Here is a 25,329-nt window from a genome sequence, read left to right as displayed (position 1 = left end):
GACACTGTTGCCATGGTTACTGAGAGGCCCAGGAGGTGGAATCACCCACATGTCTGAGTAAGGGAGGACAGACAGATTTATTGACAGCTGAGGACAGACAGGTGGGAGGAGGAGGAGGAGAAGGTGTCTCTCCACCCTGCACTCCCCCAGATGGAACCACAGGTAGGAATCCCTGCTGATCTCTCTCCATGACATTTCAGTAACACTCAGTGTTACGCAACACCCACTGTAGTTTTTATTAGTTTCTTTTGTCTGCAGAGAACTGCACAGACTGCAGATTAAGGCAAATAGTTCACAGCTGTTCCCAGCACCAGCAGAGCAGACCACAGGTCCTCGATTACAAACATGTTTCATTCTGTCAAAGCACAATGTCCGTGCAGCAATCATTATCATCATCATAATCATCATCATCACTACCACCATCACCATTATCATCAATGTCATCATCGCCACGGCTGCATGCATGCAGAGCTGGTGGCATACGTGTTGGAGAGGAGTGTGTTCTGCAGGAAGCTCACACAGTTCGGTCCCCCCCGACTGCCACCACCTGGCTGCTGTAAGTGACTGATTTACATACGCCACCCTCTGGCAGCCAACCAGCACCAGCACCAGCACCCAATCCTCCGCCCCCACCCCCCACTGCTCCGCCCCCACCCCCCACCGCTCCGCCCCCACCCCCCACTGCTCCGCCCCCACCCCCCACCGCTCCGCCCTTGCTGAAGGCAGATGGAGTTGCCCGGCCATGAGGGCAAAGATTTCTCGCTCCCATGCACACAAACAAGTTTGCAAAACACACATACCTGTACACAGGCATACACACACACACACACACACAAAACTGCTCTTAAACTGCTCAGTCTTGTGTAGCTGTTACTGAAACCTTGGATAGAGGCATTGTGAGGGTTGTCCTGTGTCTTGGTGGGCAGGGACTAGGGGCCAGCTACAGAACAGGTGGAATAATACGCATGAATCAGATGTTGGCACTAATCTCTGCTAAAAGGATCATCGGTGATTATGCTCATCACTGAAACTCTTTCCTGGGCCACGTACAAAAGGCCCAGTGTTGAGCTAATGTCATGAAAACATGACACTCTATTAGCAAAGAGAGGGCTGTGTTGTGAACACATGTGAGGAACAGGTGTCAGACTATAGCTCTTGCCTGAAGACCGAGGGAGTAAAAACACACACACACACACACACACACACACACACACACACACACACACACACACACACACACACACACACACACACACACACACACACACACACACACACACACACACACACAGAACAGCTCACATAAATACTGTAAATGTCTATGATTCTGGGGTTTCCTTGCTGGGAATAAGCCAAGACAACATTGATGAACATCAACAGATTGTAAAAGTCTGAAAAAAAAAACCCCAAACATATAAGAAGAGCAGCAGCCACGTTTCAGCGTGCAGACATAAGCAATCAACACATCATATCTGCGCTCAGCTTATATGCCTCCAGACTTGGTTGGAAAAACATTTTGCTGAAAAGCTGTGTTGAATCTGGTGCCCAGACCCAGCAGGAGACGGGACCACACGCGCTAACCCGAGGGTAAATGGGACCAGGCGAGGGTCCTGCTCTCTGCTGTGCTGTTGGGGGTGTAGAAGGAACAGGCAGCTCCAGGGCTCCGGCCCTGCTGGCTTTGAGGCCAGCGCACCACTGGCTGTCAGCGGAGGAGTGTGTGTGTCACAGACGGCTACGCAGCAGCGGAGGAGGGTGCGTGTGCTCGGAGCGGTACTCACAGTCCTGAGATGAGCGGTGTTTGAAAGTGAAGCGAAGGTGACTCCTGTTTACATCCTCAATGGGGATTGCAACCTGGACAGGGAATGAAAAAGAACACCAGGGGGAATAAAAAAAATATAGAACTTTCAAACTCACAATGACACACATTCCTGTTTTTACCACCAAGAGGCTATGATCAAACACACATACGTGTTCTCAATTCAATTCCAGTGCACACAGACAGGCACGTGCACACACAGACGGGCATAATTAATAGACATGTCTTGAAACGTCCTATAGGCACTAAAGAAAGCGTGAATATTAATATATGTGGAGAAACAATGAGGCAACAATAAAAAAAGGTTACATACAGTACACAGAGGAGCCATAAACTGTCAGGCTTAATGAAGCACCGATGCTTAAAGGCCACATGAATATTAATAATCGTAGAGTCATGAGCTGAATCCGCTCAGTGTGACTGCGCGGTGGCCTGAACGAAGAGCACTGGTAAAGCCTTCCCACAATGCCTTGCTGCGCTCTGGACCCTCCCACCTCTCCACGGATGCCTTGGCTCTTCACCGCGACTTACTCTTCATCGCAGCAGCCCTGGGACCACATCTACACGCCGTAGATGCGCCTGCATTCGATTGGTGGGAGGCGCTGCAGTCAGAACAAGCACCCAGGAAAACACACTCTGCACGAGCTCCTTCCAGTCTGCTGATCTGCAGAACCTGCTGTGGCTCCGGATGAAACAATCCACCGATACGCTGCATTCATAAATATGCAAAAACCCATGGAAGGTCCTCAAACACCACCGCACTGCATCAGCCAGAATAATTACCCGCAGCAGCAGGAGCACGTGTGTGGAGAGAGGTCGCTTGTCCAACAAAGCATAATGCACCATGGCTCTTTACTGATCTCAGATTTAAATGTGGACATTTTCTTACGCAACAGAAAATATAACCGATTTGAGTCCAGTTTTCCAGGAGCTTGGCAAAAATCCCAGAGACAATCTGCTCCAGTGCTGCAGCTCTTCCCAGGGGCCTCCTGGGTTCTCTCACCAGTGCAGGAGTGTCTGCACGCTGATCAGCTTCCTCCACCCATCTCCACCCACCGCGCCCTGCCCTCACCCACCTCACCCACAACGCCTTGACCTCGCCCTGTCCTCACCTAAATGCAGCAGCCCTTTGGCTTTTTGCACACTACATGAACAGTCATTTTCCTTGGGGAACTAAGTACTTTGAGCACAGCTGGAGTGCTGCCTCAACAGTGGTCACCACTCACCTTGATGGTCTCGAACCAGCGTGGCTGTTTGACCTGGTAGTAGATGACAGATTTGTACTCCGTTATGCCCTCGTCTCCAGCTCCGGGGAAGATCACGTTCTGCACAAGACAGATCTAAATCAACTCCACGCCGCAATTTCAAACTCAGTATTACAAATATGTCAGATCTGAACATTTTATCCTCAAGTTGAAGTGTGTACAGATGGTTGTACTTTCATGTTCAACAGAGGTGGTGTGTATAGGACTCGTAAGCTCTACTGCTCCTCACTAAAATGGCATTTGTGAAAATTTGCCTCCTTAGTGCTACTCCTCATGGAGAAAAAACATTCAATCTAATCTCACTGGAAACTACCTGCTCTGTGTAGCCAAATGAACATTTTGGGCAAAGACATCAGGACAGTGGGACAGTGGGGTAACCTGCCCGTAATCTGCCGGTGACTAAATGCCTTCTATTTCCCTTATGTCACAGGCACACCAACACAAACACACTGAGTCACACTAACACTCAAATACATTTTCCAGAACGCACACCAAGCAGGTTTGTGAATCTTCACTTCACTAATGCTTTCAGACAAGCACCAGTTATGAGCTTAAGCTAACCAGCCATGTAACGTGTGCAGACCAGAGGGTACAAAGACAGAGACCAAAGAAGAGATAAGACAGAGATAGAAAGATGGTGTGAGAGAAAGTGGGAGAGAGGGCTTAAGAGAGAGAGAGAGAGAGAGAGAGAGAGAGAGAGAGAGAGAGAGAGAGAGAGAAAATAGCTGGAACTGAGCTCATCGAGCATGTGTGTGTGTGTGTGTGTGTGTGTGTGTGTGTGTGTGTGTGTGTGTGTGTGCGTGCGTGCGTGCGTGCGTGCGCGTGGTAGCCCTTACCTCCAGCCGCTTGCCGTCCTCGTCATACACAGACATGGTCACCTCCACGTTCTTGGGGGTGGTCTTATTGCCCTTGTCAAAGTCTCCCTGGACTAACGTGACATAGATGTCATTACGGACGTCACCTACAAGCAGAAGAATAATGCAGCACTCTGATAAGTCCACAAAAAAGAGGGAGGAGACTTTACTGATGCCAGAAAAGAAAACTCTGATGTCAGAAACATCCATCTTTGGCTTTTAACTATGGCCCTTTAATAAATTTGAAATGCAAAAAGACTGCCACAGACACGCGAGAGGGTTCAGTCTGAGAGATGTGTTTCGTGTCATGTCATCATCGTGGTTATAACACCACCCTGCCCTCCCCAAACACTCCCCCACACCCATGCATCCACCTACCTGGCATGATGATCTCGGGGAAGCCCATCTTGCGGGCCACGGCGGTGGAGCGGTCTACCAGGTGGGGGAAATCCTTGCGGATCTGATGGATATCACCAGGAAGCAGCTTCAGTGTGACCCATAGTCCTGTGCAAAGAGGCGCACAAAACAGAACATACATGCATACTTTAAATACATGTCTAACAAAAATTAAACATGTATACATTTATCTTCTCATCCATGGATCACCACCTTATCATGGTGGAGGGGTTTGCATGCCTACATGATCCTAGGAGCTACGTTGTCGTGGGCAATGCCCCCGGTAGGGTCCCCACGGCAAATAGGTCCTAAGTGATGGGCCAGACAAAGAGTTAACCATAAAAACCCCTATGGAATTTATAATCAGCAGGACCCAGATACCCTTGCCTGTATCAGGGTTACCAGGGTCTCACTCAAGTCTTTACTCAAGGGGCCCGGTCGGGCACAGCCTGAAGGAGACACATGGGTCCACTCTCCCATGGGCCCACCACCTGTGGGAGAGGAGCAGCCCATGGTGAAAGGCAGAGGGCAGGAGTGGGCTTACTCATAGCCCCCCGGCTCGCTGCCTGGGTTTTGGGGTTTTCCCCCAGTAGACAAAAGGTTGGAGAACGAACTCTGACTGTTATTTGTGCTTATGCATCAAATGGCAGTTCGGAGTACGCGGCCTTCTTGGTGTCTCTGGAGGGGATACTGGAAGGTCCCATCTGGGGATTCAATTGTTCTGCTGGTGGACTTTAGTGCTCATGTGGGCAACAACAGTAGGACCTTGAGGATCGGCCTTTCCGATCTGGACCTGAGTGGTGTTGCGTTATTGGACTTTTGTGCTCATCACAGTCTGTCCATAATGAACACCACATTTGAGCACAGAGGTGCACATGGCACCAGGACACTTTAGGTCGCAGATCGACTTTGCAGTCGTTGGACTGGCGTCTGTGTGTCTTGGGTAAAGAGAGGAGCCGAGCTGTCAACCGATGACCACCTGGTGGTGGGTTGGATCAGATGGCGGGTGAGGATGCCGGACAGACCTGGCAGACCCAAATGTATTGTGGGTGTTTGCTGGGAACGTCTGTCAGAAGAACCTGTCAGAAAGATCTTTAACTCCCACATCCGGCAGAGCTTTGACCGCATCTGAGGGAGGCCGGAGACATTGAGTCCGAGTGGACCGTGTTCCGTGCCTCCATTGTCAATGTGGTGGACCGGAACTGTGTTGTGGACGCTGTACTAAACCGTTGTGGTGCAGAGCCATAAGGCAAAGCTCTCGATTTACTGGTCAATCTACGTTCCGACTCTCACCTATGGTCAAAAGCTTTGGGTAGTGACCGAAAAAATGAGATCAAGAATACAAGCGTCTGAAATGAGTTTTCTCCACAGGGTGTTTGAGCTCTCCCTTAGAGATAAGGTGAGGAGCAAGGTCATCTAGGAGAGACTTGGAGTAGAGCCGCTGCTCCTTCACACAGAGCGGATCCGGTTGAGGTGGTTCTGGCACCTGGTCTGGATGCCCCCTGAGCGCCTCCCTGGTGAGGCATTCTGGGCATGTCCAACTGGGAGGAGACCCTGAGGAAGACCCAGGACACGCTGGAGAGATTATATCCCCCAAGAAGAGCTGGAAGAGGTGGCTGTGGAGAGGGAAACCTGGGCCTCTTTGTTTAGGCTACTGCCCCAGCGACCAAGACCCGGATAAGCGGTTGCAAATGGATGGATGGCATTCATTTATTGCACGTCTAACAAAAAATAAACATGCATACTTTTAATGCATGTCTAACACATATTTAATGCATGTACAACATATTTAATGCATGTACAACAAAAAACAAACATTTTTAATGTATGTATGTATGGATGGATGGCATACATACATTTTGTGCATGTCTAAAACGCACACATATTTAATGTATGTCTAACAAAAAATAAACAAACACTTTTAATGCATGTCTAAAAAAAGTAAACACACACACCTGAGGGTTATAAAACTATTACTTTAAATTTAAATTCTGTATTATACCAGAATTGTCAGTTTTTTTACCTGTGGCATAAACAAAACAGAGTATTTACATTGTAAAATCCTTCAGCGTAGTACACAAGGTTTCCATGGAAACAGGACATTTTGTAATGTAATTGTGGACCGTGATACATCACATGTGCAAGCAAAGTGTTCTTCTGTGTGAAATATAATTGTGCCATATTTTGTCAATTGTGATTTTTACACCCCAATCGAAATTTGTCCTCCGCTTTTAACCCATCTGTGCAGTCAGAACACACAAACACACACACTAGTGATTACTAGGGGGCTGTGGATCACACGTGCCCAGAGCGGTGGGCAGCCCTAGCCCGGCGCCCGGGGAGCAGTTGGGGTTAGGTGCCTTGCTCAAGGGCACCTCAGTCATGGCCTGTCTGGGAATCAAACCCACAACCCTCCTGTCACAAGACCAGTTCCCTAACCGCCAGGCCATGACAGCCCCATATCTTTAGATGTTATATATAGCAAGACAACCAAACTACTAATTTCAACATGCTGGAATGGTCAATGCATGTTTGTTATGCAAGTCGAAGGTCCTGACCCACGTCCACTCGTCCTGACTACAACATCTGCACTGTGCCACAGCTACGCACCTGCTACCGCACACTGGGACTGATTACAATACCCAGTCACTGCTTACAAACACAAACATTCAAGAAGCACAAATATAAATCAGGCCAAATGCTATAGCTCTAACACAACCCTCCACCCTAACACCTCGGGAGGTGTTAACGCTACACTCGTTTCAGGGGGAGGGAGGTCAAAAGGTTCAAACTTACTGAGGAAATCACATAACCAGCATTCTACACATTACATTCGCCATGTACGTCTGGGAAGAGACCCGAGGATCACAGATGCATCACTACCCCAACCTTCAAACGCAAGCTGATGAGGCTCCCAGGCGAGATCGCTGCTCTGCTCTTTACTGGCTCTTATTAGACGACTAGATAACAGCACAACTGTGCTGCTGCAATAGTGGCATATAGGGATTTCTCATTTCAATTCTGTCGTCCTGTTCCACATGCAGTGAAAGTTCATTTGGAGTTCATTTAGAAGCGCATATTTTAAAAAACCATCAACATCACAGTGTCAAACAAGTGAAAATATGCTTTTAGACCAAAAGGTTAGGATTTTCCATGAAATGATGCAAACCTTTCAGAGGCTGAAAACATGTGATGCAAACACAGAAGTAAATAAAGTAAATGCATTAAATCAAACCTAATTCACTTTGCATTAGATTTGCCTTAAGTAGTCTTATGAAAAAAAAACACTGAAAACTAAAGTGACTGATTTGAACTAATTCCTAAATTCCTTCACGATGATGACATGTGCGTGCACACATTTATCTTCACTCAACGCACAGCATCACTCCATAATTAACCAGAGGGGCTCATCTGTCTCTCAAAACTCCATGAGCAGAAGAGCTCTGACACTTGAGAACACCTAAATGTGAGCTTGTCTGTATCCATCTTTCTCCATCATCCTTCTCTCTCTCCCTCCCTCCATCATCCTTTCGTCCCTTCACTTCTCCCCTCACCTTCACACCCCTTTCAGTTCTCCATGCGGATCCTCAATGTGGTGGTGGTGGTGGTGGAGGTGGTGGTGGTGTGTGTGACATGACTCTGGTCGACAGCTTGAATGCTCACGCTAGCATGCATGGTGATAAATCTCACTGGCTCTGAGCCTCTTCCACAACAGGACTCGCTAACAAGCACGGAGGCTCATTCAGACATGATTTAAATTAGCCAGAAAGGCTAAGCACAAAAATGAGAGGATATAGAGAAACAGTAAAGAGACATTTATGAGTGAGCATACCAGGTCAGCCTGAACTAAAGGCATTTGGGTAATGTTCTGGAATCCACAGGCAAATCAACGGGACGTATGAGGGGTTTGAGGATAACCACGCTCTGAGCGGAGGCAGTGAGGAGGCTTACCCTGGCCCTTGTGATTGACCTCTTTGGCGGTGATGACTTTGTTGATGACGCTCTGGAGGAAGTCGCTCTCCCCCGCCACCCTGGGTGAAAAACGTGAGATGTTCAGCTGCCTGTTTCGGATGGCGTCATCCAGCCCAAGCCTGGAGTTCACACACGATGACCGGCAAAACACCACAGGGATGGAGAGGGAGAGAGAGGGAGGGAGGGGGAGAGAGAGAGAGAGGGAGGAGAGAGAAGCAAGCACGAAATGGGCAAATGGAGGAAGACAAAGAGGCAGAGGAGTGTGAAGATGAGCAGACAAGAGGAGGAGGAGAGAAGGGGAGGAAGAGGAGGGAAAAGACCAAACAGTGATGCAAATACCATGACAGGAGACACAAGCCATTTTGTTAGCAAACGGTGATACAAGGGTGGGTAATGGAAGAGAGAGAGAAAGAGAGAGAGAGCGTAATTTAAGAGATGATCCCACTCCACACAGAGTGCTGAGAAAGCAGAAGCCTGAAGAAAAGGCTTCTAGAGCTGTACAAGTGACAAGTGGCTGAAGTGTATGTCAGTGTCTGACTAAGATGGGGAGAGAGAGAGGGAGAGAGAGAGAGAGAGAAAAAAAGAGAGAGGGAGGGAGAGAGAGAAGTGATGAAATGAGAAAAGAAAAGTGAACAAGGAGAAAAATGAGAAGAGAAAGGAAATGAAAAGAAATTAAAGGGTGGAGCTGAAGGCGTTTCCCTGTCAGACGGGTGGATGTGGAGGAGTGAGCATCAGTGTGAGTGATGGTGAGTGATGGCGTGCTTACAGTGCTCAAGTACAACTTACACACTGGCAAAAATACATGTGTTTGTGCACCCCAACCTCACACAAATGTATAGGTGTGCCCCAACCTCACACCTATACATAGGTGTGCCCCAACCTCACACCTATGTATAGGTGTGCCCCAACCTCACACCTATGTATAGGTGTGCCCCAACCTCACACCTATGTATAGGTGTGCCCAAATCTCACACATATGTAGAGGTGTGCCCCAACCTCACACCTATGTATAGGTGTGCCCCAACCTCACACCTATGTATAGGTGTGCCCAAATCTCACACATATGTAGAGGTGTGCCCCAACCTCACACATATGTATAGGTGTGCCCCAACCTCCACAGACAACCACAGCTGCTTTTCCGACAGCTCTCTGCACACCAGAGAGGTATAAAAAAAAACCAATCCAGTCACAGCCATCTGTCCTGCAAACTAGAAATTCAAAAATCCAAATTAAAGTCTAATCTGAATATTCTCATTACAGTATTGGAGCTGCAGCAAAGACGGTCACAAGTCAAGAAGGAATATTCTAATTCTGTGACCTCCAACCTTCTGCCCACCGCGTAATTAAGGCCCATAACCCCCTCCATCCACGTAACCCCCTGCCAAAAAAAACCCGAATGACCTGAAGGAAAATTGAGAACTACTGAAACGCCGTTTACCGCTCTACAATTGCGCGCAGACGAGTGTGAGAGAAAGGGGCTTATCTAAAGAGTGCGTAAGGGTTTAATTGCTTCCTGGCTTCTCCGGGGCCAGGGACCGTCGAGAGGACTGCACACCACCTCTGTGTAAAGGATTTCCAATTAGATTGAGACCCCTGAGAGAGGAAGGGTTACTCACACTCCCCACCTCCTCCTGGACAGAAGTTAACAAGCGAGTCTTAATTGAGCCAGGAGGGAATAGGCGGAAACCGCTGTTGGAAGCTATAGCTCATCAGGACTTGGGAGCACAGAGGGGCTCTAAGAGGGCGTCCCAGGCGGAGACCTTGAGTCCGGGGCCGGAGCTCGCCGAAGGCTCCGCTCAGCCAGGACAGCAGGCGTGTGCTCTCTGCTCTTTGTGAAGGCCCGCAGTGCCTCAGTGGCCGGATCACAGGGACACGTGAACACGTGCACACGTGTACACGTGCTCACGGGTTCAAGTGTTCACATGGGAATTTCGTGGGAGTGGATGAACGCAGCACGTCTGAAGGAAGGTAGCTGAAAGTAACCAGGTTAGGAAACCCGTAAATCGGCAGGTGTGTGCGAGCTAGCCACGCCCCTTGGACACACGCTCATACTCACGGCTGGAAGGGGATGAAGTGCTGCTTGTCTTCATCGTCCATTTTGCCTGTGATGATGTCAGTGACATCCATTACTGCAGAAAAGAGAAAGACTCAGTAAAGACTCAGTAAAGACTCAGTAAAGACTCAGTAAAGACTCAGTAAAGACTCAGTAAAGACTCTGCATGTTTTACTGTGGAAAACTGGCACGAGAAGATAGTGTTCTACAAGGGTGTAACAGTTCCACAACATCTCTGCTTCTGAATCCAAACATCCTCAGTACATTTCTCAGATGTAGTCGAGCCATCACCACCATCAGGAGCCCTGGCCCGGCCGCCGGGTACTGCCAACCACCTCGGGCAAGTGGGGGGTGGAGCTAAGGACACCGGCTGAGGAAACACGCTGTTCCCCCGGCACCACTGAGACAAACGGAGGTGGCGGGGTGCTGATGAAAGCACCTCTGGGCAGATGACACTGTGTGTGTGTGTGTGTGTGTGTGTGTGTGTGTGTGTGTGTGTGTGTGTGTGTGTGTGTGTGTGTGTGTGTGTAAGCGACACTCCCACCTACATTTGAGGCTGAAACATGTGCACATCCACACCTTCCTCCCTTCTTCATAGGTGCTTCGACACTTCACAGGTGACACGCTGCTTTGAGACCACTCATACACTCAGACCTCATCAGCGAGTCAAGGTCATCATAGCATCCGATCTGCTTCTAATGCTCTAAAGCTATATTTGATTCATCCTACGCATCATAGGCCTGGCTAATGCACGGCACCCAGCAGACGTCATGAGCACAGCTCCCAAAAAACAGCCTGCAAGGCTCGACGAATTAGACGTCCACGGAGAAGCAAATCAGATTGGGCCATGATTAGCTCTCCAAGATCAGCGCATCGGTTCCTCCGATAGGACAAAGGGAAGAGGGCTTGATTCTCCCTCGCAATGAGCTATAGGATGGGAGCCAATCTCATTAGTTTACCATGGAGCAGACATCTCTGCCACCGGGGACGAATCACTTGCTAATTCCTCATTCTACTCCGGCGCAAAGCCTCTGATTATCAGCCAAATCTATTTATGCAAGGAGGGCAGAAGCTTGGAGGTGGAGGTCTTTTTTCACATCATCTCCCCGTCTATCTGGCCCTCTATTTGGCACGCTTTCAGTAAGACAGCTCTCCCGCTGTCAGGCGAGCGCCTCCTTCCCCTCTGTGTGTAATACGGGGCTGCTTATGGCTGCCTAGGGACGGGGACGTGCCCTCCATTCCACTCGTCCGTCATTACATCCTGCCCATTCCCATGTATTGCCACGTATAATCTCTGGGTGCAAAGAATCACTCACCAAGGCCGTGTTTTCCGAAACTAACAGTACTAAACAAATAATATCTCAGAAAACAGCCACAGAGCAACGTCCTCTTCGCAGTTTCCAAAGGCTGAAGTAGTCCTCGCCAGTCCCCACCACAGAGAACAACTCCACTAACTAACAGCCTTCTTCTGCTATGTTCTAGACTTCCATCAGATGCCTGACTGGCATTCGTGTGGTTTGCGTGGTCAAGGGTGTGTGTGTGTGAGGCGTGTGATCCAGGGTGTGAGTGTTTGAGGGGCGTGTGGTACAGGGAGTGTGTGTGTGTGTGTGTGTGTAACAGGTATGTGGTCCAAGGTGTGTGTGTAAGAGTCGTGTGGTCCAGGGTGTGTGTGTGTGCGTGTGTGTAAGAGTCGTGTGATCCAGGGTGTGTGTGTGTGTGTGTGTGTATAAGAGTCGTGTGGTCCAGGGTGTGTGTGTGTGTGTGTGTGTGTGTGTGTAGATAAGAGTCGTGTGGTCCAGGGTGTGTGTGTGTAAGAGTCGTGTGGTCCAGTGTGTGTGTGTGTGTGTGTGTGTGTGTGTGTGTGTGTGTGTGTGTGTAAGAGTCGTGTGGTCCAGGGTGTGTGTGTGTGTGTGTGTGTGTGTGTGTGTGTAAGAGTCATGTGGTCCAGGGTGTGTGTGGGTGGGTGTGTGTGTGTGTGTGTGTGTGTGTGTGTGTGCGCAAGAGTCGTGTGGTCCAGGGTGTGTGTGTATAAGAGTTGTGTGTGTGTGTGTGTGTGTGTGTGTGTGTGTGTGTGTGTGTGTGTGTGTGTGTGTGTGTGTGTGTGTATAAGAGGCATGTGGTCCAGGGTGTGTGTGTTTACCAGCCACTCCAAAGGGTCGCCGCAGGCCAGACGTCAGCTTCTTGGTGTTGTTGTCACGCAACTCCATGCGTCCTACGCGGACAATCTGGCAGACGAAAGTGATCTTTTCCCTCTTCAGATCCTCACTGCCCAGGTCCTATATGCGCGCACACACACACACACACACACACACACGCTATATGATACTCATTTTACGTGACAGGGTGTGTTTCAGGTCTCAGAAGGATAGAGGGGAGTTGCACTCCCAAGAGTCACAAATGTCAGAAAATGGCACTTCCTCTACAAATGGGACAGGAGCCCTATAAAGACTGCTGCGCTCAGACAGAGCGGCTCATCATGCAGTTCAGACGCTCTGCATGGGGTGGAACATAACCGGGGGGGGGGGGGTCCACTCATGGGACCTCTTCCCACAGTGAGTTTCAGAGCAGGTTGGCACTGTGTGAGCTACGGAGCTCCCAGTGGTGTCTGAGTGGATGGGGACCTCATTTCCTGCTGCCTCTCCCCATTACAGACGCCATTCGAGGAAGTCAGATCATAAACACTCCCATTTCACCCCCCTCCAAACACACACATAAACACAGAGGCACACACACACACACACACACACACACACACACACACACACACCCACAGACACACACAGACACACACACCCACAGACACACACACACACACACCCACACACCCACACACCCACACACCCACACACCCACACACCCACACACCCACACACCCACACACCCACACACAGACACACACACAGCCTTCTGCTAAGTGGAGTGACAGTGGAGAAGGGTCTCTACACGTGCTTTCCAGGACAGACGACTGCAACTACTTCTAATAATAATAATAATATGATCAATAAAGGCCAACACAAAGTCATGCATGGCCTAGCAGAATGGATCTCCGAGTCCGCGATTAAAGCAAATGGAGCAATACTGCAATTATGGTGTGGAGAGAACCAAACAGAAGAAGACAAATTAAAGTGTGACTTCATAATGTCGTGACCGCTCAACCTGAGCACGCCTGGATGAATCAGCATCTAAATATTACGCAGAGACCACAAGAATTAGCCTGCAGAGCTACAACGACAGAGACACCGGAGGTCCACCGGTATTACGAGCAGTCTGGACAGAGGACGAGGAGACGAGAAGAACGATCCGAGTGGTGTTCCCTAAAACTGCTGATGGACGATCCGAAACCTGCCGGCACCTCAGAGAGCCGCATGGGCAGATACGCACCGTCAGAACTGCCCGCAGGTTGTGAAGTTGATCGATGTCTTTGACCAAGCCTGAACTGGACCAACGCACCAGGTAGTTTTCACTGCATCACAGGGGGAACAGAGAGAGAGAGAGAGAGAGAGAGAGAGAGAGAGAGAGAGAGAGAGAGAGAGAGAGAGAAAAGGAGAAAGGATGTGTGAGAGGGAGACGGCCTTCACTTTGGGAGAGACGCACACTACGAACACTATATGCTAGGACGCTCAGTACGGTTCAGAAAGGTACCATTTTGCTATTCAAAGCTTAAACCCTCTTGTGATATTGTGCAAGTGGCCTTTTTTGGAAGGGAGTTATGTGTATGTGTAAGAATGTTCAGCGCGTGTGCAGGTGGGGGTAGTGTGTGCATGTGTGCTATGCAGGTAGCGTGATATGTAATGCAGAGTGCTATGTGGATGTTTGTGTATGCTGGTGGGGTTTGGGCACCTGATGAACTTGGACTCAGTAGGGTCGTAGAGGGACATCAACACTTCGGCATCCTCCCCGATCTTACACACCACATTCTTCAGAGTCACAAACAGGGCAAAAGACGGTGTGGAGGCAAACTTGGCCTGTCTGCTCAGATCCAGGTTCTGTTTCTGTGACTGGGGGGAGAAGGGGGAAAAAAAACAACATTCACAGGGCTGGACTCAAGATTCATTCCTCCACTACAGACCGCCAGCAAGACGCTAGTGATTGTGAGTCTGTACTGGTGTTGTGTGTCAAAACTTGCATGATGAAAGTAGATGCAATGTTTTTCCAAACCAGGTCAGGGTAAAACAAATAAAAACTCATAGTGATATGAACCTATGATACCCACCCCGGCCCAGCAGGCCTTTCTGCATGAGCTGACATGAAAGACATAGAATAAGGAAGTTATGAGTGAGTATTTACAGAGACTAGAGCAGGTAACATAGACCATAAATCTTTCACATGTTGGTGAGAGCTCATTTTGGATCATTTCTGTGCCATCAGCCAATGCTGGAAAGATATATGCACATACAAATTAAATGCACAAGAATCAAACACAGCAACAACTCCTATTACTTACACTATTTATACCAAATTATATAAAAAACGCTGTCAGAATGCAGTCAGGGAGACAAGCTAGGTTCCCATTTATTCCACCATAATTTCCTGTTTCTTTTAAATGCATTAACACCACATAATGAAAATAGTTCAGAATATGCCACATATGAGACAGAAAGCAACGAAACGCAGACAGGGTTGCTGGACGCTTACGTGTTCTGCAGAGAAGAAACAGAAATAGACACGATCTGCCAACCTCTGACAGAGCGTCTGAGATAACACATGCGAGTCTATTTGTGATCCCTGCATCTCAGATTAGCCCCCATCTGCACTGCTGGAGTGTGTTTGCATGTGTGTGCACGTTTGCATGTGTGCGAGTGAGGAGTATTTTTCTAAAGCTGATCTGACAGACTGTCGTTGTTCTCAGAGCAGACCCATTTCCTCTCACCCCCTCCATCTGTCTCCCCTCGCATCCTTCTCTCTACCCCTCTACATCATCCACTCTTCCCCTCTTCCTCTCACTCTCTAACCCCTCCTTTCTCTCCCTCTTCTGGTGAAAGAGTGTCATAAACTCCTTCCACATTGGCTGGCCCCCGAGTGGGAGCTGCTTACAGCACAAAACACGATTAAATGTTTGTCAAGGCTGTGCAGCTGGGGGGGGGGGTTTGCCTTCCTGGTGCAAACACTGTACATGTACACCTCACCTGTGCAGTATCTGCATAATTAGCATGAAACGCATGAAAATGTAAGAAAATGTAAAGAGACAGTAAGGAAAATGAGGGTGTGTGTAAGATAACCACCACCCTGACGTCTGGATGCATCACAGCACTGCTGAACTCTTTCTAGTATCTCAAGTAAACATCACGCTAATCGCTCCCGTGGGCACTGGAACGTGATGAGAACAAGGGGGTCTGGAGGAGAACAAGGCCATGGCTTCATACTCCAACGCTGTGTGTTCGGATGACAAACACAGTCTCCTCAGGCAGCTCTTCACTAAGCAACCGGTCGTGGCCCAGGACTTCTGCTCAATCAGCTGGCCTCCCAACTCTGCTCAGCGATGTTATAACAACAATAACGGGTGTTTGTCCCGGCAGAGATTACCTTCTCCTCCTGGATCCGCTCTTCAATCTGTCTGGACGCCACCTCGTGAGCTCGGAAGAGGCTGACGGTGCTGGTGATGTCCGGGTCAAGAATGTTCCCATCCTTGTCCCTCACCACCAGGTCCAGGTCCAGAACCCTAATGACAGGTGCGGGTCACACAACGGATCAGAGAAGGAAATGCATTAAAAAACAGGGAATTCCCATGATGACAGACAGGTAACGATGATGAATCAAAACAACAAAATAATTTAAGCAAATGCCACACGGCTATCTAAAGAGACGATACTGGTCGCAGAAATATTGCAATAAGACACCGAGTTATTAAACACATGAATAATCCCTACTGCACTCTTATTTTTGCCTGAAGTGAATCATCTTTATTGTTTAATAAAGGAGAAGACAGAAGATCTGAACATGTTTATAAACAAACAATCAAAACATTGGCAAATTGGGGGTAACTGGGGGTTTTCTGCACACAAAACAAATGCGAACAACCACAGTGGCATGCACAGAGATTCAGGTGTGCACGTCAGTCAGCCTTTCCACAGACACCAGATGTTCACAGTGTAATTGGCTTTTTCATTAAGCAGTAAACTGGTCATCTAAACGGGGGGCAACGGCTGTCAGATGCAGCTACTGTTAAACAGCAGAGGGCCGGATTGGGCAACACTTGTTATAACTGTACAGCCCTGTAGGTAGAGGTCTCCTCACAGAGCACCGAGCCGGTGGTACACGTTCCTACCGTAGCGCACATCGGCTGTGCAGTCGAGTGACACTCGGAAACCAGAAGTGACTACCGCTAAATCAGAAGTAGTGAAAAGGCAAAGGGATGTAGGCCTGCAGAGGAGGAAGATGGAGGCGGGTGGAGGTGATACGTACTTGTTCCCGTAGTCGATCTTAGAGGTGACTTTCTGTTTAAGCTCTGAGAGCTCGTCCTGAGGGAGGGTTCCTGACAGGATCTGAGATCGCCACTCGATGAGGTCATAGATCATGTCACGCACGGTGTAAAACATCTCACGCTTGTCCCCCTTCAGAAACATGCAGACACACACGCACATCTAGCTCAGTCTGCGCATACAGCGAAACGAGAGCTAATTAAGCCGTCAATTAGCAACAATAGTCACTTAATGTGTTGCGCAACAAAGTACAGAGGCCAAAAGGTCAGAGTTCAAAGTTCAGACACTCTAGTAATTGTCATCTGTGCATTTCAGGGCTGCATGGGCGAAAGGTGTCGGCTGAGGAGGGCTGTGTGTGTGTGTGTGTGTGTGTGTGTGTGTGTGTGCGCGCGCGGTCCCAGACACACACTGAACAGAACACTAGAGAGATGCCTCCAGTTCAGATTGGCCCCACTCCAGATGCCAGATCTCACTCGTGACTCGAGATGCATACTCACCACGTACAGGTCCCTCCATATGGACGCCCATTCTCTTAGAGTGGTGGTGACCTCATGCACCAGGGGCTGTTCTGTAGGGATGACGGTCTCCTTTGGTCTAAGAGCGGAGAGAGTTGCCGCCATGGCAAAATGGTGCAAGACGATTGGAGATGGTGCAAGGAGATTAATAATATAAGACACTTCCCTACACTGCAGTAAAAATCACATGCTACTTTGGTGCATATCGAGCAAAATCAAAGCTATGCTGTATTTTACTACACCAAATGCCTTATGATACGAACTCCATGCTGCACTGAAGAAATTTGACATACTAGACCATCAATTCTCAGCATCCTTCAGCAGAATGTATGTGAGACCCACATCTATACATCACCCCAACAAGACACATACGTTAAAAGACCGCAGCAGAGTCAGAGATGTATAATGCAATATACTAATGTGCTGGATTTAAATGAGTCCTGCACAGGCTGTGGGAGAGGGCTCTCGAGCAGGTTCACTCAGCTCATATCCTCAATCTTATCTTAATAAAGCACCCTGTTCGTGCCATGACTAATCCAGACATTCTTCGTAAGCCACACTCAGATCTTCATTTCAGATGGATATTCGCCGCGGCTGCCGTGTTCAAGGACGCCTGATCCGAAAGCCGCTCTCGCGCCTTCCTCCGATTACTCTTCAGGCAAAGCTGAACCGGCCCCCGAGGCCCCTCCCTGCGTCTCTCCCCCAATCAGGGGACAGATCTCCGAAAGCCACTTCCCACAGAAAACCTTTATGCCACTAAGTTCACATAACCCAGGAGATGATGTACAAGTGGGGTACTGCCAGGTCTCTTTCAAGGGCAAATCTCTGATGAAATCAGCCATGCTGATTCCGATAAAGTGTGATTCCGATAAAGTGTGATACTGATAACGTGTTTCAAAGTGGCAGCAGCTCGGTGAGAGAGCTCCATCAAGCCCCGTTTAAAGCAGCTTTAAGAACACTGGGCCGCTTTATTCAAGAACCGGCAATTTGTTTCATGTGCCTAGAATGAGAATTCTCCTGCTTCTGGAACGTTGCTAACTTTTAACTCGACAGCCAGAGATTTGAACATCAGAGACATCCATAATGACAGAATAAAGTCCCTGATATAGCACAAACCTCACTCGAGTGCTGTAACCCCATCACCATATATCTGGTGATATATATCGTCTTCATGAGATTAAATAGTTTTATTTATAATGTTCACTGACTGCAAAGCTCTATATATATATATATACACACACACACACACACACACACACACACACACACACACACACACACACACACACACACACACACACACACACACACACACACACATACATACACAGGTTACGAAAATTCAGACCTCTTTAAATGTTTCACTCTTTGAAGTATCACATGGTCATAAGTATTCAGACCCTTTGCTCAGCACCAAATAGAAGCACCTTTTGAGCTAGTACAGCCATGAGTCTTCTTGGGAATGATGGGAAGTTTTTCACTCCTGGATTTGGGGATCCTCTGCCATTCTCTGTGAATGGTCACAGAGTTGTTCTGAAGCCACTCCTTTGTTATTTTAGCTGCTTAGGGTCATTATCTTGTTGAAAGGTGAACCTTTGGCCCAGTCTGAGGTCCAGAGCACCCTGGAAGAGGATTTCTTCCAGGACATCTCTGTACATGGCTGCATTCATCTTTCCTTCCATTACAACCAGCCGTCCCGTCCCAGTAGCTGAAAAACACCCCCATAGCATGATGCCTCCACCACCATGTTTCACTGTTGGGATTGTACGGGGCAGGTGGTGAGCAGTGCCTGGTTTTCTCCACACTATACACACACAGAATTAAAGCCAAAAAGTTAAATCTTCATCTCATCAGACCAGAGAATCTTATTTCTCATAGTCTGGGAGTCCTTCATGTGTTTTTGGCAAACTTTATGTGGGCTTTCGTGTGTCTTTCATATGTCTGCCATAAAGCCCTGACTGGTGGAGGGCTGCAGTGATAGTTGACTTTGTAGAACTTCCTCCCATCTGCCTACTGCATCTCATGAGATCAGCCCCAGTGATCTTTGGGTTCTTCACCACTCTCACCAAGGCTCACCAAGGCTCTTCTCCCACGATTGCTCAGTTTGGCTGGACGGCCAGGTCTAATAATCCATAATAATAATAATAATCTAATAATCCAGACTCAAAACTCATCTGTATAAAATTGCATTTTCTTTATAAAATTTCCTCTGTCCTGATTGGAATATTTTATTTAATTTAGTTTTATCTTTAATGTTTATTTCCTTTGTCTAATTTTATGATTGTCTTTTATTGTACGGTGTCCTTAGGTGCTAGAAAGGCGCCATTAAATAAAATGCATTATTATTATTATTAATAAGAGTTCTGGTCATCCCAAAGTTCTTCCATTTAAGGATTATGGAGGCCACTGTGCTCTTAGGAACTGTGAGTGCTGCAGAAATTCTTTTGTAACCGTGGCCAGATCTGAGCTCCTTGTGCAGTTCCTTCAACCTCGTGATTCTCATTTGCTCTGAAGTGCACTGTGAGCTGTGAGGTCTTGTATAGACAGGCGTGTGAGGTCTTGTATAGACAGGCGTGTGAGGTCTTGTATAGACAGGCGTGTGAGGTCTTGTATAGACAGGCGTGTGAGCTGTGAGGTCTTGTATAGACAGGCGTGTGAGCTGTGAGGTCTTGTATAGACAGGCGTGTGAGCTGTGAGGTCTTATATAGACAGGCGTGTGAGGTCTTGTATAGACAGGCGTGTGAGCTGTGAGGTCTTGTATAGACAGGCGTGTGAGCTGTGAGGTCTTGTATAGACAGGCGTGTGAGCTGTGAGGTCTTGTATAGACAGGCGTGTGAGCTGTGAGGTCTTGTATAGACAGGCGTGTGAGCTGTGAGGTCTTGTATAGACAGGCGTGTGAGCTGTGAGGTCTTGTATAGACAGGCGTGTGAGCTGTGAGGTCTTGTATAAACAGGTGTGTGCCTTTCCTAATTAAGTCCAATCAGTTTAAAAATAGCTGGACTCCTATGAAGGAGTAGAACTCTCAAGGAGGATCAGAAGAAACTGACAGCATGCAAGTTAAATACTGAGTGTCACAGCAACTTATTACCATGTGATATTTCAGATTTTATTTTTTAATAAATTAGCAAAAAATTCTACATTTCTGTTTTTTTCCTGTCACGATGGGGTGCTGAGTGTACATTAATGAAAAATAAAATTTTAGCAAATGGCTGCAATGAAACAAAGAGTGAAAATTTTAAAGGGGTCTAAATACTTTCCGTACCCACTGTGTGCATATAGCCAACAGAATTGTTGAAAATTACTGACCCTTCCGGTGTGAAACTATGGGCAAGAAACCAGCACCTGGACTAGCCTACAGTTGTAACTGTGTAATTGTGTCACTTATTGTGGCTATTATTATTATTACTACATTTGTGAAAGAATTTGATTAAAAAACAATTAATAAACCATTGACAAACTCACCCAATGCCTTCAACTGTGGCCTCTTTCAGATGTACATAACAGGTAGGAAATATACCCTGCACATAAATACAGAGGCAGAAAAAAGCATGAGCAAAGTTCAAATGAAGAGAAATGAATGATTCATGGTAGCGTTGTGCTGCGTGGACGGGAGCAGACTCCCTCCCCCTCAGCACCCATGCGTTCTGAACTTCATTTATCACATAGGCTTATTAACATCCAGGTTAGCAGCCAGGATTTAACTGTTTTGAGCTTATACCTCCTAACAGGTGAGCTCACCTTCTTTGACTTCCTCCTCAGCCTGTGTCCTCTGTACCAACCTGAAAGACAAACATGGTGGTAAGCCATTACAAACACATCTACACATCTACATCCATCTACACAGCCATGACTGCACTGCACTGGCTATTCAAATCTACCAGAACACAAACTCGTAAGTTGTTTCTGGGGTCGACTCTAAACAATGCAATCATTGCTAACAATTGCTATAGTCTTGGGCAAAACAGCTCAAATACAGCTATCAAATAAGGGCTAGATGGGAATGGAAATTCTGACAAAAGTCACAGTATGAGGAGAAGTAAATCAGAAATGGAGAGTTTCTGTGAGGAAGGAGTCTGGAAGGTCTGCCCTTGGGTCCTGCCGTTGCCCAGCCCCACGCTAGCTCAAGAACAAGGCACATGGACACACTAATAACGCTCCACTCTCACCCAGCAAGCACAGGTGCCACACTTGATCAAACATACCTTTGTTTGTAGAGTGAGGAAAGAGTGGCAAAGGGGGGGGGGGGGGGGGGGGAGAGAGAGAGAGAGCTAACCTGACTGGGTTATGGATTAGTGAGGTACAGACGAGCACATGTTGACAGCTCACCTTCATAGGTCTCCAGTATATGTACTGTGTCCCCAATCTGCAGCGAAAGTTCCTCATCACTGCGTGCATCATAGTTATAGACAGCTGCAGAAAGAGAAAGAGGGAGTGAGAGGGAGAGAGAGAGAGAGAGAGAGAGAGAGAGAGAGAGAGAGAGAGAGAGAAACGTACACAGAATGACCACAATGGCCCTTACTCATCAGTGTTCTCTATGGTCCAATCGCTTTATAAAATAAGAATTACACAAATGTTTTCTAATTCATTAGACCCATATTTAGCATCATCTTTCATTCATCTTTGAATCAAAGATGAGATCCAACTTGATTATGGCCAAAGAAAGAGGCTATTAAACAACCTGAAGAATACTTAACCCTGTGCTTAAAAGGTCAGTTTCATCAAGATTTTCAAAACATTACATAGGACACATCCACAACACATTAATGACATTCCCCAAAAAGCAAAACCTACAGTAAATAAAACCTTGCAAATAACATAACATACATAAATGACCATGGTTTTATTTTCTCAAGGTTTTATTTTCTCAAGGTTTTATTTCTGGGGGAATGGGCCAGCCCTGGCATGACAGTGAGAATTGGGACATGTCATCCGTGTGACATGTAAATAAAGGACAGGCATTCATCCTTGTTTCCACATGGCTGAGACTGATTTGACAATTAAGCTCAAATCAACACTCGGTTCCAGCTCATATGACAGTTTCATGAAACAGATGTGAAATAGTTTCCATGTTATTCATGGTCTTTGAACCTATGCTTGAATTTGCACTTCTGTTGCTATGGAGCTTTGATGAACGAGGTCCAGTAAATGCATGCATTAATATTTATGCCTTCAAAATGTTTATCATGAAATTTCAGATGATTATCCACTGAATAGAAACAGAATGATTGAATGTATCAATGTGAAAAAAACTCCCAGGACCAAGATCACCATAAACAGCCTGAAACCGATGAATCAAAAATGTGAATTAAAAGAAAAATCTATAAACCCAGCTCTCCAGTGACCCGACTGTTTAGTGCATCTGAAATCTTTATCCATCTTACACTTTTGTACTTTGAGCAAGTTGTGGAAAACAGAATCTCAATCAGTCTTTTATTCTCTCCTTCATTCACTCACTCTCCCTCAGGGGTTGCAATGAGATGATCTACCTGTCCAGGTGCTGCCCACCCCCACACTAACTAAACCCTGGAGGCCACACACTCCACTGGAGGGACAGCAGGAGGGAGAGAATGACACACACACCCCAGACAGGGGTCTCTCCATCAATGCCACCCCTCCATTTTCAGGAGGGTGGAGGTATCCCTACACAAAAAGGTGTGTTAGAGACACTGTACCATTACAACAAACATCTCCCCACAGAAACAGACACTCGCGCCCACACCCAAACTCTCTGGCAGAGAGAAGCAAGCTGTGCCTGCAAACACTGAAGAATTACAAACAATAAATTATATACAAGCACCAGGAAATTACAAACAATAAATTGCACTCAAGCACTGGAAAATTACATACAACCCATACTCAAATTCATAAACACTCATTCATATAGTCAAACACAGGACGGCACGTACATTTGCACAAGTCATCTATTTGTAAACTGCCTGCTGTTTCAATTCAGCCATTTCAATTAATGTGGCACAAGCTAATGTCAACAAACAATAGATGACGAGACATGAGGCCTTATGGTCTTCGGACTATAAAACTGATTCGTTCAGTTAATACACCTCTCTCTCTCTCTCTCTCTCTCATACATACACACATACACACACAGACCTGCACTCAGCGAAAGGAGGTGTGAGATGTGCACGGACCCCCAGGAGTTCTGCAGTAATTGGGGCTGTGCACAGCTGTGATCAGGTGACGGCCAGAGGCCAGAAGGATTGAGGGCAGACCACAGCACTGCACCCTTACACCACACACACACACACACACACCCACCAATCTGAGAGGATCATTGGGATTAATGTATGCATCACACTAATCAGAAGCTGGAGTTTCCAGGGGGAGAGGTCTGGCATCACTGTTCACAGAAATCCAACATTTCCACACACTCCCACAGCAGCTCACAGGCTGCCTTTAGAGTAAAGGCACTCACGCACTCACACACACACACACACACACACACACACACACACACACACACACACACACACACGGATCTGCATGCATACACACACACAGACGCATGCACAGTCCTGGATTCAGGACTATTTTGCACAACACAACACCAGTGTAAATGTGTTTAAATGGCCAGTGTAAGTGTCCAACATGATGAGCAGAGAGTAAACAGCTAAAGTAAACACCCACACAGTCAGCTCTAAAGTGTGTGTGTGTGTGTGTGTGTGTGTATAAAAGAACAAGCAGTACATCATTTGGCACTTCTGTGGGAATGGGCTAGATACAGAATCCAGGCCTGAGCCAATGATTCTACATGGAGTGACAAAAACGTGCCAGGGTGCACCAACCAGGAGGAAATGATGCAGGAACACCCAGGGAGAGACATCGCACACCCCACCCATACCACCACCCCTCACAGAGCAGGACACTGGCCTTTAACTACAGCTACAGCATTACCACCGCCCACCAGCGCTTCACAGAGCGCTTCATTTTGGTCTCTTTTCACCAAACTCTCCTTCTGTCAATATAAACTACAGCTGAACCTGTCTTTATAAAGCACTGAGTAACCATGTACCCAAAGCCCTTTTAACGAAAACTGCACTACAATTTGAGAAAGGCTTGACCTGTGGGGTTAGTGCTTCGAGTCGTGAAAGACATGTTTTCTATCTTCATTAGGGGGGGTTGGGTGGAAGGGGGGGCAGGCCAGAGCTAACCGGCTTCACTCAGTCCTACACAGAGCTGCCTTGTATTACATCCACTCAGAGCCAAAGTGTGACTGGAATTCATAGCGCGGCTAGCCGTGAGGCCAACAACCTGTCGGATGTGTGTTGGTGCAGGTTATCAGAGACGAGGGGGGGCTTGGTGGAAAGGTTGGTGAGAACAGAGCACATGGAAAACAAAAACGGAGACAGGAGGCAGACGGCGAGCATGTCAACGTGAGCTGGGTCCGTGTCCGTCTCTGGAAGCGGCAAGAGCTCTCTGACTCTGCGGAGCCTCCCAGCATGCGTGTGCACTGCACTGGCCATCTGCTTCACTGGGTCCTCCTCCAACAGACATGGAGTGAATAAAGACTATTGTGCTATGAGCCCCTGTAAGAGTAACTCAGGGCAGAGTGTCCTGTAAGAGTAACCCAGGGCAGAGTGTCCTGTAAGAGTAACCCAGGGCAGAGTGTCCTGTAAGAGTAACCCAGGGCAGAGTGTCCTGTAAGAGTAACCCAGGGCAGAGTGTCCTGTAAGAGTAACCCAGGGCAGAGTGTCCTGTAAGAGTAACCCAGGGCAGTGTGTCCTGTAAGAGTAACCCAGGGCAGTGTGTCCTGTAAGAGTAACCCAGGGCAGTGTGTCCTGTAAGAGTAACCCAGGGCAGTGTGTCCTGTAAGAGTAACCCAAGGCAGAGTGTCCTGTAAGAGTAACCCAGGGCAGTGTGTGCTGTAAGAGTAACCCAGGGCAGAGTGTCCTGTAAGACTACAGTCCAGAACTGTATGTGGCTTCTCTCTCTTGCACATGTGCATGTGTGTAAGCAACCAGGCAAAAGCACACTCCTGCATAGATGCACACTCCGAACATCCACACACACACACACACACACAC

At 47.6% G+C, this 25,329-nt stretch overlaps 1 protein-coding gene across 2 annotated transcripts in view; it reads right to left on the bottom strand.

The window, feature by feature from the left end:
- Positions 1–25,329, bottom strand: part of dock1 (dedicator of cytokinesis 1) — a 196,447-nt gene that overhangs the window by 153,735 nt on the left and 17,383 nt on the right. The window contains exons 2-16 of one of the 2 annotated variants that reach the window (XM_077000004.1): positions 21,617–21,700; positions 21,029–21,069; positions 20,753–20,808; positions 17,273–17,369; positions 16,759–16,907; positions 15,880–16,015; positions 14,197–14,354; positions 13,738–13,819; positions 12,497–12,632; positions 10,360–10,432; positions 8,283–8,422; positions 4,314–4,439; positions 3,918–4,042; positions 3,043–3,141; positions 1,779–1,851 (exon numbers count right to left, since the gene is read on the bottom strand). In XM_077000004.1, coding sequence (XP_076856119.1) covers positions 1,779–1,851; positions 3,043–3,141; positions 3,918–4,042; positions 4,314–4,439; positions 8,283–8,422; positions 10,360–10,432; positions 12,497–12,632; positions 13,738–13,819; positions 14,197–14,354; positions 15,880–16,015; positions 16,759–16,907; positions 17,273–17,369; positions 20,753–20,808; positions 21,029–21,069; positions 21,617–21,700 — 1,575 coding nt within the window. The remainder of the gene's footprint in view (positions 1–1,778; positions 1,852–3,042; positions 3,142–3,917; positions 4,043–4,313; positions 4,440–8,282; positions 8,423–10,359; positions 10,433–12,496; positions 12,633–13,737; positions 13,820–14,196; positions 14,355–15,879; positions 16,016–16,758; positions 16,908–17,272; positions 17,370–20,752; positions 20,809–21,028; positions 21,070–21,616; positions 21,701–25,329) is intronic. The other variant, XM_077000005.1, reaches the window with a different exon arrangement.

The sequence above is a fragment of the Brachyhypopomus gauderio genome, chromosome 3 (genome assembly GCF_052324685.1).
Source record: "Brachyhypopomus gauderio isolate BG-103 chromosome 3, BGAUD_0.2, whole genome shotgun sequence".
NCBI classification, from domain to species: Eukaryota; Metazoa; Chordata; class Actinopteri; order Gymnotiformes; family Hypopomidae; genus Brachyhypopomus; species Brachyhypopomus gauderio.
The sequence above is the reverse complement of the archived record's forward strand: the minus strand, read 5'-3'. Positions and strand labels throughout refer to the sequence as shown.